Here is a 15,054-nt window from a genome sequence, read left to right as displayed (position 1 = left end):
CCCATCCCAGTCCTGCCAACCTGCCACCCAGGCGACGACTCTGGGACCCCGGCAGAGGCAGAGCTCTGTTAGCCAGAGGGTGCTGAAGAAAAGGGACAGTACAGAAGATGCAAATGGCCAAGCTTAAAACTTCCTGCATCTGGTGCCCCCTGAGAAGGTCCTTTTCCTGCCATGAGGACACCATGTATACACAGAGCAGTTGGGGTCCTCTCTCCCCAGCCCCAACCCAACCCCCAGGACCCACCAAGGAACAGAAGAGGCTCGGGAAACATGGTCCCCACTCCAACATACACCTCCAAGACATGCCAACTGGCCACTATGTAGTGGAGCAGGCTCAGTCAGGGTCTGGGCCAGTCCCCCTGGCTGAGGGAAGGAGGTCAGGGAACACTTGTCACCTACCATTCACCGTCCTGACGATGTAGAGGCCGGTGGGCACAAAGTGCCGGTCATCCCGCCCTGTGTAGCTGAGCTTCGGAGTGCCACTGGAGCCCTTGATGATCTTCATTTCTAACCTGATTCCCCCGAGGTGAGTACACAGGGAGTGTGAGTACGTGAGAGCGAGCGAGCACGTATGCCCTCACATTAGTCTCTGGCTAATATCAGAGTCCCACCACCCACAGCATTTTATCTCAGTTCAACATAAACTGAGGCAGAGACATGAGTTGCTCCAGGCTACACAGCAAGAGAGTTTGCGCAGAGTTAGATTTAGGACTTGGGCTCTAAACTCTCAACTAAACAATGGAGGCAGAAAAGTGATGGATGCCCCTGCTCTGCTGCTGCTGTCTTCAGTGGGGAAGGGGCCATAGGGTGACACCAGTTAAGGGTAAGACCTGAGACCAGAGGTGCCACTGGGCCTTCAGTCCACCACCAAAGGCATCAGAGTGGCCACTGAGGAGTTAACATGAGACCAGGGGACCTGGCCAGGCTCCCATGGCCACATTGGCCACCCACTGGGTCTCAACCCAGGATGAGACCCACAGATCAGAGCACCCCGCACAGTGCTAAGAATGCGAGGAAGCAGTCATGCCCCCTCTATCCCTCCAGGCTCAATTTCTCTGTCAGCCCCAGGAGCTGGGATTTACAGCGTTTCAAGCAGCTTGCTGCTTTGCCCCTCACAGGGACAATCGTAACTATTACAGCATCAATGAGCCCGTATTTCTGCCTGGCGCACACTGGCCTGCTCCCCTCCTGACAGGGTGCTGAATCAGCTCTCAGCTGGGGGGCTTTTGGCTGTAGCAGTGGGGTTAGAGGCAGTCTGTCAGGTCCAACTCACTGCCTCCCCCACAACCCAGTTCTGCAAAAGAATACTCTGAAATCCTGAACTAAGGGAGTCACTCACCTGACAAAAATCTTCTCCATCTCCTCCAGCCTGTATACCTCCTTCACCCTGTGTGGAGAGAGAGAGTTCCTGAGGGCTGCAGGGAGGACGTTCTTGTCTGGCAGCAGCTGGGAGGCAGGAAGCTGCTGCTTCTGGCCTGGGTACTTGCAACCCACCAGAATGAGGACCCCTGGCCAGGTTCACTGCTGTCCCTCACAGACCTGCCATAGCCCAGAGCTACCAAACACTGCGTTGGTCCCACCCCAGGGCAACTGGGGAGCACCACTATGCTTCTAGAAGAAAGCAGAGCATGGTCTGATGCAAAGCTGTCTCTGCTGGATTCCCACCCCAGGCCATCCTCACCGTCACCAGGGGCCAGAGCACCAAGGTCCAGGCTCTGTCCAGATCCGTCACCATGGGTCTTAGGGGTTCTTGTAGCAGCGTTCCTTCCAAACAGTCTTAACAGGCCTTTTACCATAGGGGGCAAGGGACCCCAACCCAAGTACAGGACTCCACCTCTGGGAGCCCTGGAATATGTCTCTGAAACTGCTCCTGGGTAAGATAAGATCCCCAGAGACCCAACAACCACCACAACCAGCACAGGAAGGGTGCCTGGGAGGTGCCCCTCAGGACCAGGCTGACTGGACATTGCACATCACGTGTAAAAAACACCTCGGTCTCTAGTCCTATGAAGCCCCAAAGGTAGTAACCTCTGATTTGGACACAGCCTGCAAAGCCTGTTCTCCATCTGTCGGCTCCCTGACTGCTCGCATCCTCCTCTCCTCCCTCAAATGCCTGGAACCATCACACTAACATGGCAATAAACTTTCTCTTTTTCATGTTCAAAAGCTCACATTCCCTCAGCACCCTTTTCTTACCTGAGAAAAATGGAAAGACCATGTGATATGCTAACGACAGTCAAGCGTGAATATGTGATTCACAAGGGATGTGAGCGCTCCCAGGAGCACGTGCCTCTTAAATGGGGACCCCTTATCCCCTAGGAATGAATCTCTTCTCTGAGGTTGGCCCACTGGGACTAGGCTGGAGAGGCCCTGGGGTGAAGGAGACACTAATCCTAGTGCCCACCCCCCCCAAACAATTCACACTCACCGAGGGTAGTCTTATCTGTAGAAAGCCAACCTTGCCTGGTCCCTTGTCCTGAGCTCTCCCATCCCCCACAGGATGCGGAAGCAGGCAGTGACCAGAAAGCAGCAATGGGGAGCTGGGCTTTGGAGGGAGAGACCATATGCTCACCTGATGGGATTCATGTCAGGTCGACTGGGCTTGGAAACCGCTTTCACAAATTTCTCAGCAAGCTGAATGCTACGGTTCAAACAGAGTCTCTCAGAGGCAAGCAAAAGGCCTCCACCACCAGCCCAGGGCATTTCCACGACAGCAGTGAGGGAGGACATTTAGAAGTGCTCCAAGAGGCAGCACTCCTACCCCAGGAAACCCGCCCTGCCCTTCTCCACTAACATCTTTACGAGCCCTCCCTCTCCTGGATTCCAACACCAAGTTTGCGACATCTCGACATCTAGGTAGGCTTTCCTGAAGTGTGCCTTGAGCTGGGCTCAGCCCCTCCACTCAAACTTCAAACATCACCTTTACTGTGTATGTCCACTCACCCCAACCCAGTGATAGCACATCACACCCACAGGAAGAAGCAACTTAGGAGTGAGGTCAGCATCACTGCAGTGATGTTCCCTTCCTCCCTTCTAACAACTGATTTAGGCATCCATCCACACGCAAAAGGGATCCAGATGAACAGGCTTAACTAGGTCCACCCATGCTTAAGACATGTTCTTCAGAGACCCTTCCTCTTGCCCTAAGGTTATCCTCTTGCTCAACCGTAACACAAACATCACTTGATCTGAACAGCTATGGTAAAATGGAGGGTGCTGGTATCTATAGCAATCAGGGCCCAAGGCCTAGCAAACTATGCAGCGCCAATACTAATTCCTCACCCTGCCCCTGGAAGCATCTAATGGGTGGGAAAGGGAAGCAAAGGACATCCTCAGGCAGAGAAGGCCTGGGTGAGGGGCCAAGCCCCCGAGGCTGCTGCCACAGAGCTGCCCTGGCCTACCCCACCCTCCCGCCCCAGGGTCCAGGTCAAACCGCTGGTTAAAGTGCTGCTCCCGCACGTCGCTGCCGTTCAGCACGAGGACGTCAAGGATGTGGATGGCACTAATCTTCCGCTGGGCCTTCCCCTAGAAGGATAAGTACACTGCCCACCTGGCCAGGCACTGGCCTGGGGCCCACTCTGCCCACTATGGCATGCTGGCCTCCATTCTACTTCTAGCCGAGGAAGGCAAAGACTCTAAACAGGGTATTTCTCTTGCCTTCCCAGCTCATTCTCAGCACCACACTGGCCCAGACTTCTAGCAGAGATCTGAGGCTCCAGGGGATGAGCCCCTGGGGCTCAGTGAGAGGTGGCTGCCATGGCGCTCCAGCCGGGGCCTAGCTTCCCAATCCTGTCAACTGTTCCCACAGACTGTTCTGAAAGTCACCTGTTTGGCTGTAATGGCCAAAGCTCAAGGGGTCCCCGGTAAAAACAAAATCAGCAGCTAAAAAATACCCAGCAGGCCCACTGGGGCCCTCGATGCCCACAGATGATGGAGATCCCTCTTACACACATGAAGACTGTGGTCCTTCCTACCTGAACATATCACAGTTTAGAGCAACTACTGGAGGAGAAGGAATCATTATAAAGCCTTCCCCCAGCTCTGGGCCCTGTTTAGTACCACATACAAGGTAACCCAGTTAACTCAGGAGGAGCTTAGCTATACAGCTTAGCTGGCAGGAGCAGACACGTGAACAGAACCACCTCTGACCTCCCCTTTCAGCTCATGGACGATCTCCACAGACAGCAGAGTATCCCGGGGTAGCTCCGTCTTCAGGTCCAGCTTGACCCAGCGATCTGACTGGCGGCCATCCCATGTGTAAATCTGAGACTTCTATGGGCAGAAAGAAACGGCCCCATCAGGCAGACATGGAGAGCAATGGCTGAGAGGCTCAGTTCTCAGAAGGGCTCTTAGTTGGCAGCTATAAGCTGACAGGGCTGGGAAATGTCAGCAGAAAATGTCTAGGAGAGACTAGCCAGTTCTACTTCAGCAACAGGGATCTGGTGGTCTTGGTGGTCGGGAACAGGCCCAGGGCACCATTCCAAAGGACTACATCCATGATAAGTGGCCCTCAGGAAAGATCAAGCTTGGGACATCTCTGAGATGAGCTTGCAGAACGGTCCAGCAAGCTGGGGAGGGAGGGCGGCAGTAGAAAGATAAAGTGTGAGAGAATGCAGTAAGGGAACAGAGATAAAGCCCCACAGAGATATAACACAGAGTGGAAAGATGAGCAATCATAACTTTACCCAATTAAGATACAGAACTGCCAACACTTGGGGTGCCTGGGTGGCTCAGGCAATTAAGCGGCTGACTTTGTTTCTGCTCAGGTCATGATCTCAGGGTCGTGATATTGTTGGGCTCAGCCCTGGGTGTGGAGCCTGCTTGAGATTCTCTATCCCCCCTACCCATCCCTGCCCTTCACTCACACACATGCCCTCTCAAAAAAATTTAAAAATTGCCAAGGTTTTCCCTCATCTTAGACTCCAAGGGCTCCAGAGCAAGATGAGATGACGAGGGAAGCACTGCAAAGAAATGGCTGCATGGATTCAAGCCACATTAGCCTACTGACCATCCTGCTAGCCTGGGAAGCTTAATATCACAAGAAAAGGAGCAATGCAGAGCTGATTAGGCAAATGTGTGAATAAATGAAAAACGAAATGGATGAATGACACCTGGCTAACTCAGAGGAAGAAAGGAAGTGAAGCTTTAAGAAATACCTTTCCTGGGATCTAAGCCTCGGCTCCCTGGCGCTAAGAGAACATGCACTAAGTGTGGCAGGCAGCTGTCCAGACTCCCACAAACATAGACCAAGGCTCTACCATCCCAACTACTTGATAGGAAGCCAGCAGCAGACTCACCCCCAGGCCGATGAGGAACTTCTGCTCACTGCCAGACACCATGCAGCGGTAGTCCAGCACTGGGCGGATCTTCTCCAGGGTTTTGGAGGTGAGCAGCGTGGGCTTATAGCTGAAGATGTCAATCTCAGTGCCCTGCAGCCCCGGGTCAGAGAAAACATGGCTGAGTTGGGGGAAGGGACAGGCGCTCAGTATGGGTGCCTGTACGGGGGAGGGGGCAGGCCGGGAGAGGCGAGGGACAGGAAGCACTTGCTAAAACATGCCCCCCTGCACCCCCTGCTCTACCTAACCATGCATTAACTGGATCTAATTCCATCTGCTTGGAATGTTCCTTTTAAGACCTATTAGGAGAGGCTGGGAAGGGAAAGAACACTGAGTCCCTGAGTACAGATCAATTTACCGGAGCTATAAGGAAATGTCACCAGAATATAAAAGCCACCCCTTCAATCAAACTGAAGGTAAGGACTCATCAGTAGTTCTGATCAGTAGGTCTGAGGGCCGTTAAATGACCTCTCCACCCCACTCAGGAAAATGTACATATGCTACTCTTTTGAGGTCATCTTGAACCACATTCTCCAGTCCTTGACCTCACAAAACCAGCACAATGGGCCAGATTTAAATGAAGCTCACAGAAAAGCTGGAAGTCAGGTGATAAAAAAAGAACACAGCCCAAGAATTCCAAAGACCAGCTCACCAGAAACACAACGGGAGTCTAGGGTTAGGCTAGCCCCACTGTGGAGCTCCCCTGGCAGCCCCTCTTGGCCCTCTGCCCATCTCCCCTGCCTGAGATCATCCCATACTTGTCTCCCCTGTAGGCAAATCTCATGTGACCCTGAACTTGCCAGGGAGTGCCAGCCAGCCCCACCCTTTGTGCAAGGAGGAATGCTGAGCACATCACCAACATCACATCTTCAGACAACCCGACGGGCACTTGGGGAACTCAAAACCCTACACCAAAGGTTCCCGCCTATGGTGGCCTCAACCCAGGCCCTCAGAGCCTGGGAGGTACCTGCACAAGCCCTACGGAGACCAGGCATCTGGGAGATCTCAGCAATACCTTCCACATCTAAAGTTAGGCCTAACTTTTTATTTTTACCAGATACCAAACTTACCTGGATTAGCTCAAAGAACTTAGATTTGGGGTCTGAGGAAGAAGGAGCAACTCGAGCCTGGTCTGGGATCTGAAAGGAGACGGCAAAGAGCTTTGATTTTCAAATGCACTTTCCACGAAGGCTGTGTGGGAGCATAAGCAGGTGAGGGGATCGGTCCAGACAGGGGAGGAGGCAATGGCACCTAAAAAAGGACGCTAGAAAGCAGGAGATGGATGTGGATAATCCGGTCACCACCCCAATGCAGGCCCTGAGGCTGCACACCACAGAGGCCACTCCCTTCTCTCTGAGGTTCTTGTGCGCAGTGTTGCTGTACAAGCCCCAACAGCAAAATGAAGCCTGGTCACGCAGCACCCTTGTCCTTTTTGACCCAACTGCAAGACTACACTGACAGTGAAAGAGCCAAGAAGGTAACTCCTGACAATGCTGAGATGTCCAGCTCTGGAACATCATGAGGGTAGGCAGACGGTTTCACACTAGCTAAGGTCTCTACAGCCTCCCTGTCCTGAAGCAACAATGGGTTGGGGAGATGCTCACCCCCCAAAGTCGAAGGCACTCTTTCCGGATCTCTGCCTGCCGAGGCTCACTCAGGGTCCTGGGAAAATGAAGCCAACAAGCGATTAAAACCTCCAAGAGGTGCATGCACCCCTCAGAACCCCAGAGAGTGGAAGCCCACGTGAATAAACACGTGCATGCACACACAGAGCCCACGCTGCCCTCAGTCTAGGATGCTAACAATACTCACATAGCTCTGCCCCTTAAAGATGAGAACTCACTTGTTTTACACAAAATGAGATCACTTCCCCTCCCCACAGCAAAGGGAAGGAAGACTATCCTTCTGATCACCCTGGATGCCAGAATTCCCCATACAACCTTCTCCCAACTACCCGTCAATACTTCCTGGCTCCTCTCTGCTGATACAGGCCACATTAAGTCCATCCCAGTGGAAGTCACTCTGCCCCAGGAAGCTGAATCAGCTTCTGCTCACCCCCTACCAGGGGACTGGTTTTCCTGGACCAGTCCTATCTCCCTTCTTTTGATCTCTCTTTAGTCTGTGTCCCCCAACATTACATATTCCATTCATACTATGCCACTCAACATCCTCTAATGCCCTATTAATAACTCTTCCTGTATCCTTTTCCTGGGTTATTCTTCTCTGCCCAAACAGAAAGTCTTTGAGGGCAAGGTTCTTGCCATATACTTCTCTGGCTTGTTTCACAGACCATAGCAGAATATAAGATAAAAGAGCAGATGTTTTAAAATTAAGTTTGTTGAAATAAATGAAGAGCTTAGGGGGAGGAGCAAAATGAAAAGATCTTCCCTTGAAATAGGTGAATTCTGGGGAGTGGGCAACACTCACGTGTCTTGAACAAAGGCATGGATTTTGGCCAGAGCTTTGATCTGCAGACTGCAGTGGCTAGAGAGAGGGGGGGGGGGGGGGACAAAAATGATTTAATTTCAGAAGGATTACCAAAAGGACAGCCAAAATATATCAAAAAAGAGAAGTTCAGCCAGAGCATCTGTATTTGGGGGAGAGGGGTTGGACGACGGAAAGAGAACTCCTTCGACCACACCCGAAGTTACCGTTACACGGGGCCTGCTGAAGGCTTACAATAAAGCAGAACTGAGTCAAGCCCTCCAGACACTCAGCTCCCAAGTCCTGCTAAAAGTAAAGTTCTGATCCCATCCTTAAAAATATGAAAGCAGTGGTGAACTAATTCTAAATAAAGCAACAACAAAATCCAGACCCAGTTCAACTGCAGACTAAACCCACCTATACTAACAGCTGCCCTTTCTACTTTAATCCCCAATGTTCTTTTACACACAATGTCTGGCATTAAATGAAAAAGCATGTGACATGTGATAAAGCAAGAAAATGTGACCAACTACAAAGCGGGTGAACAATTCAACAGCATAATAAGACCCAGAAAATGGTCGGAATGTTGGAATTATCAGACCAAGCCCTTAAAATAACTGGAAAACATGTTAAGGAATCTAGCAGAAAAGATGTACAATGCACATGCAAAATAAAGAACTTTAGCATAGATACAGAAATCACATTTCTAAAAAGCAAAGATTCTAGAAATAAAATATATGATAACAGAGATGAAGAATGATTTTGATGGGCTTATCAGTAGACTGAAAACAGCAAAGGAAAGAATCCGTGAACTTGGGAACTGAAACATTAAGAGAGAAAAAAGCGAAAAAAACACACCAGCACTGAAGCTCTATAGGACAATAGCAAACAGTTTAACACAAATAAGTAGAGCCTCAGAAACAGAAAAAAGAATAGGACAAAAATACTGACAAGATAATAGCCAAGAATTTTCCCAAACTGGTAACAATGAAATCAATCTACAGATCCAATGTCAGAGAACCCCAAGCAGAATTAATACAAAGAAAACCATACATAAACACATCATAGTCAACATGCTGAAAACAAAGATAAAGGGAAAATCTTGAAAGCAGTCAGAGGAAAAAGGACACGTGGCATGCACAAAACAGTAAGAATAATGACTGACTTTTCATCAGAAACAAGGCAGACAGAGAACAATGGAACCTTATCTTTCAAGTGCTGAAATAGAAACATGGCCAACCTCAAATTCTATATCCAATGAAAATATCCTTCAAAGATGAAAGGGAAATGCACTTCCAAAGACAAAGCTGAAGGAATTACTCCAGCATACTTGCCCAACAAAAATAGACTAAAAGAAATTCTCTGGGCCAGAGAGAAATGATTCCAAATAGAAACCTGGGTCTGCAGGAATGAAGAACACCAGAACAGGTAAATAGGTCAGTAGATATCAAGGAACTTAAAAAAAATTTTTTTTTAATTACATATATAGGCATACCTTGTTTTATTACTTCTCACACATTACTGCACTTCACATATAATGCATCTTTTACAAACTGCAGGTTTGTGGCAACCTTGTGTCAAGCAGATCTATTGGTATCTGAAGTGAGCATTTGCTCACTTCAGGTCTCCATGTCACATTTTGGTAATTCTCACAATATCTCAAACTTTTTAATTATTATTATATTTGTTATAGTGATCTGTGATCAGTGAACTTAGGGGCCCGAAGATGTGACTGAATTGCTATAAAACTCGAACAGATGAGAAGCTGCTTCTCATAGAAAAGCAAAGAAAGTTGTTTCTTGCGACAGAATCTACTCCTGGTGAAGATGTTGTGAAGACTGTTGAAATGACAACAAAGGATTTAGGATATTACATAAATTTAGTTGATAAAGCAGTGGTAGGGTCTGAGAGGACTGACCCAATTTTGAAAGCAGCTCTGTTGATAAAATGTTATCAAACAACATCACATGCTACAGAGAAACTGTTCATGAAAGGAAGAGTCATTCAATGTGGCAAATGTCACTGTTGTCTTATTTTTTAAGAAACTTAAAACTTATTTTTTTAAGCCACACCAACCTTCAGTAACCACCACCCTGATCAGTCAGCAGTTATCAGCACTGAGGCAAGACCCAGCACCAGCAAAAAGATTGCAACTTGCTGAAAGCCCTGACAATGCTCAGCATTTTTTTAGCAATAAAATTTTTTTAAAAGATTTTATTTATTTATTTGACAAGAGAGCGAGTGAGCATAAGCAAGGGGAGCAGCAGGCAGAAGGAGAGCGAGAAGCATACTCCCCACTAAGCAGGGCTCAATCCCAGGACCCTGGGATCATGACCTGAGCTGAAGGCAGATGCCCAACTGACAGTCACTCAGGCATCCTACAATAAAGTATTTTTGAATTAAGATTTGTACATTGCTTTTTGTATATAATGCTATTATACACTTAACAGACTATATTACAGTGTAAACATAACTTTATATGCGTTGGGAGACAACAAAACTAATTTGTCTTGCTCTACTGCAATATTCACCTTATTGCAGTGGTCTAGAACCAAACCCACAGTATCTCCAAAATATGCCTGTACAGGCATGTGTACATTTAAATCTCTTTAAAAGACACTATGGACTTTACAGTTTAAAATAAAAACAATAGCAAGGTAAAGTAGGCTTTAATATAAAGTAAGAACATAAAGGCAGGACTGTAAATGCATATTTACTATGGTAAGGTTCTTACATTTTTTTTAAAGATTTTATTTATTTATGAGCGACCAAGGGGGGGGGGGGGCAGAGACACAGGCAGAGGGAGAAGCAGGCTCCATGCAGGGAGCCTGATATGGGACTCAATCCTGGGTCTCCAAGATCACACCCTGGGCTGCAGGCGGCGCCAAACCGCTGCGCCACCGGGGCTGCCCAGGTTCTTACATTGTTCATGAAGCAGAATACTTTTTGAAGGTAAAGCATGATAAAGATGCATATTGTAATCTCTGAAGCAGCTAAAACATAACAGGTATTAAAAAAAAAAACCAAGGAGATATAAAGGCATTTTAAAAAATGCCAAACATTCCCCCCAAAAAAGGGTGGGAAGAGGAACAAGAGAAACAAAAAGAAGACAGGATAAACAGAAATCAAACAACCAAGACAGAGGATTTAAATCCAAACATATCAATAATTATATTCCATGTAACTATACTAAACACTCTAATTAAAAGGCAGAGACTGTCACTTTGGATAAGAAGGTAAGACCCAACATATGTTATTTACAAAGACAAAGACAGGTTGAAAATAAAAGGGACATAAAAAGACAAACCAAGCAAATACTAAGCAAAAGAAAGCTGATGTAGCTATATTAATACCAGACAAGGCAGACTTCAAAACAAAGAGTATTGCTAAAAAAGGATATTTCATAACGACAAAAGGTCAATTCATGAAGAGTAACAGAATATAGATCTAGAGACTAGTATCTCTCATGAACACAAACTCAATAAAATATTAGTAAAATCAAATATAGCAATATATGAGGATGATACTCATAATCAAAGTATATCCAAAAATGCAAGATTTGTTTACCATTTCAAAAATCACTCAATGTAATTCACTGTATTAATGGAATAAAGAAAAATATAATTTCTATAGATACAGAAAAGTATTTGACAGAATTAAACATCCATTTATGATAAAAACTCTAAACAAACTCAGAATAAAACTGTCAACCTGATAAAGGACTCTCTAAACAAACTTACTAACACCATACTTAATGAATGATTAAACACTTTTTACTTAAAATGAAGAATAAGGCAAGACTGTCTGCTTTTATCACTTCAATTCAACAACAAACTGGAGGAATTAGTCAGTGCACTAAGAAAAAAAAACAAAACAAAACAGAACTACCATATGATCCAGCAATTCCACCTGTGGGTATATATCCAAAAGAACTGAAATCAGAATCTTGAAAAGGTATCAGTACTCCCATGTTCACTGTAGCACTATGCACAATAGCCAACATGCAGAAGCAACCTAAATGTCCACTGACAGAGAATAAAGAAAATGTGATAATACATGCATGATGGAGTATTTTAAAAAAATTTTTATCTTAAAAAAATTTTTTTATCTTAAGTAAACTCCATACCACGTGTACGGTTCAAACTCACAACTCCAAGATCAAGAGTCATATACTTACTGAGCCAACCACAGGCACTCCTACATACAATGAAGTATTATTCCAACTAAAAAGAAATTAAGCAACATGAGACAACATGAATGAATCTTGGGGACATCATGCTAAGTGAAATAGTCATTGAAAGACAAATACTGCATGATTCCAATTATATAAGGTATCTAAAATAGTCCAATTCATAGAACCAATAAGTAAATTAAGCATTCTCACAGGATACAGTCAGTACACAAAAATCAATTGTATTTCCACACACTAGCAATGAACTAGAAAATGCCATTTTAAACATACTACTTACAATACATCCAAATGCACAAAATTCTTAAGGATAAATTTAGCAAAAGATGTGTAAGACCTCTATACTAAAAACTATAAAATACTGCTGGGGAGACATCAAAGAAACTAAATAAATGGCTAGCTTTTAAATTTATTGATATAAAGATTTAATATTGTTAAGATGTTAATTTTTGCCAAATTGATTCATAACCTCAATGTACTCTCCATCAACACTCCAGCAGGCTTTTTGCAGGAATTGGCAAATTCTAAAATTTACATAGAACTACAAAAAACCCCTAGACTAGCTAACAGTCTTGGGGGGAAAAAAAAAATCAATGCTGGAGAATATATACTACCTGACCTCAAAGTATCTTGTTTCAAGGTACAGTCATTAAGAGAATATGGCAAAAGACAAACAGATGGACAGAACAGAGCCCTCTAGATATAATCAGTTGCACATACATATTTATAGTCAAATAATTTTCAACAAGAGGGCCAAACCAATTAAATGGAAAAAGCAAAGTATTTTTAACAAACAATGCTGGAACTGACTATCTATAAGGAAAAAGAAAGAACCTCGATTCCTACCATCACACCACATGAAGAAATTTATTTCAGGTAGACTACAGACCTAAACGAATGAAACTTCTAGATGAAAAGAGGAAAGTATTTTCCGGATTTTAGTATAGGCCAAGACTGTTTAGGGGAAAAAAAAATCACTAACAAAAAGAAAAAAATTGATAAATTGAATTTCATCATCAAAATTTAAAAGTTCTAGGCATCCCAACTGAAAGAAAAGTAAAATTATCTCAGTACAGATAACATGACCTTTTATGCAAAAACCCTAAAGTTTCCACCAAAAACTATTATAATAAGCAAATTTAGCTAACTTGCAGGATACAAAATCAACACACCAAACCAGTCATTTCTATACACTAATAATGAGAATTCTGAAAAGGATTAAGAAAACAACTCCATATACAACAGTGTCAAAAAGAATAAGATATTAGGAATAAATAAATTAAAGAAGTATAAAACTTATACACTAAAAGCTACAAAACACTGCTGACAAAAACGGGAAAAGAAATAAATGAATGGAAAAACATCCTGTGATCATGGATTGGATCAATATTGGATCAAAATTGTTATTAACAGGACAATACTATCCAAAGTATAATCTACAGATGCAATGCAATCCCTATCAAAATCTCAATGGCAATTTTTGCCAAAACAGAAAAAGCCATCCTAAATAAAGTTCACATGGAATTTCAAGGGACTTCATAGCCAAAACAATCTTGAAAAAGAATAAGGGGAGCCTGGGTGACTCAGTTGGTTAAATATCTGCCTTCAGCTCAGGTCATGATTCCAGGGTTCTGGGATGGAGCCCTACTTTGGGCATCTTGGTCAGTGGGGAGCCTGCTTCTCCCTCTCTCTCTCTGCCTGCTGCTCCACCTGTTTGTATTCTTTCTCTCTGTCAAAAAATAAAAATCTTAAAAAAGAAAAAGAACAAATTGAAGTTCTCATACTTCCTCATTTCAAAACTTAATACAAAGCTAGAGTAATCAAAACTGTGGTACTGGCATAAAGACAGACAGAGCAATGGAACAGAATAGAGAGCCCAGAAATAAACCCTTGCATATATGATCAAATGATTTTCAACTAGGGTACCAAGACCATTCTATGATGAAAGAACAATCATTTCAACAAATGGGTTGGGAAAACTGGATATCTACATGCAAAGAATGAAGCTGGAGTTAATACAAAATTAACTCAAAATGGATCAGAGACCTAAACATAAAAGCTAAAACTATAAAACTCTTAGAAGAAAACATAGCAAAAAGCTTCATGATGTTGGATTCAATCATGATTTCCTGAGTATTACATCAAAAGCATAAGCAATAAAAGAAAAAATAAATTGAACTTATCAAATTAAAAACTGTACATTGAATGACATAATACAGGGGGAAAAAAGAATGAAAAAAAATTTTCAAATCATTTATCTGATGAGGGATTAATAACCAGAATATATAAAGAACGCCTATAATTCAACAATGAAAAGCAAACCAATTTAAAAAGCGGCAAAGAACTAGAATAGGCATTTCTCCAAAGATATACAAACAGACCAATATAAATATATGCACAGTATCATTAGACATTAGGGAAATGCAAGTCAAAACTACAATGAGATACCATTTCACACCCATTAGGATGGCTATTATAAAAAAAACAAAAAAGCAAAAACAAAACAAAACAAAACAAAACAGAGAGAGAGAGAATAACAGGTGTTGATAAGGATGTGGAGAAATTGGAACCCTGGAGCATTATTGGTGGGATTGTGAAATGGGGCAGGTGCCATGAAAAACAGTATGGCAGTTCTTCAGTAGCTTCATCATTTAAGCAGAATTACCACATGATCTAACAATTCCATTTCTTGGTGTATACACAAAAGAAGTGAAAGCAGCGGCTCAAACAGTTATTTGCACACCAATATTCAGAGGAGTATTATTCACAACAGCTAAAATGTGGGAACAATCCAAACGTTCAACAACAGATGAATGGATAAACAAAATGTGATATATATATATAGGGAATATTATTTAGCCCTGAAAGGATTGAAATTCTGACACCTGCTACAACATGATGTTTTTTTTGAAAAAAACATGCTAAATGAAATAAGTCAAACACAAAAGAAAAAACAATGTATGATTCCACTTATATGAGGTACCTAGAATAAGCAAATTCATAGAGCTAGAAAGTATAATAGAGATTACCAGGGGCTTTGGGGTGGTATAAATGGGGAGTTATTGTTTAACTACAGAGTTTCTGTTTTGGATGATTAAAACATTC

At 43.9% G+C, this 15,054-nt stretch overlaps 1 protein-coding gene across 1 annotated transcript in view; it reads right to left on the bottom strand.

Moving 5' to 3' along the window:
- CMTR1 (cap methyltransferase 1) overlaps nucleotides 1-15,054 on the bottom strand; it is a 50,325-nt gene that overhangs the window by 2,610 nt on the left and 32,661 nt on the right. The window contains exons 14-22 of the mRNA XM_025990847.2: nucleotides 7,764-7,820; nucleotides 6,941-6,998; nucleotides 6,407-6,475; nucleotides 5,298-5,429; nucleotides 4,150-4,272; nucleotides 3,434-3,525; nucleotides 2,573-2,641; nucleotides 1,340-1,387; nucleotides 400-512 (exon numbers count right to left, since the gene is read on the bottom strand). Of these exons, the coding sequence (XP_025846632.2) occupies nucleotides 400-512; nucleotides 1,340-1,387; nucleotides 2,573-2,641; nucleotides 3,434-3,525; nucleotides 4,150-4,272; nucleotides 5,298-5,429; nucleotides 6,407-6,475; nucleotides 6,941-6,998; nucleotides 7,764-7,820 (761 nt within the window). The remainder of the gene's footprint in view (nucleotides 1-399; nucleotides 513-1,339; nucleotides 1,388-2,572; nucleotides 2,642-3,433; nucleotides 3,526-4,149; nucleotides 4,273-5,297; nucleotides 5,430-6,406; nucleotides 6,476-6,940; nucleotides 6,999-7,763; nucleotides 7,821-15,054) is intronic.

This window comes from Vulpes vulpes, chromosome 1, assembly GCF_048418805.1.
Source record: "Vulpes vulpes isolate BD-2025 chromosome 1, VulVul3, whole genome shotgun sequence".
Classification (NCBI taxonomy): Eukaryota; Metazoa; Chordata; class Mammalia; order Carnivora; family Canidae; genus Vulpes; species Vulpes vulpes.
The sequence above is the reverse complement of the archived record's forward strand: the minus strand, read 5'-3'. Positions and strand labels throughout refer to the sequence as shown.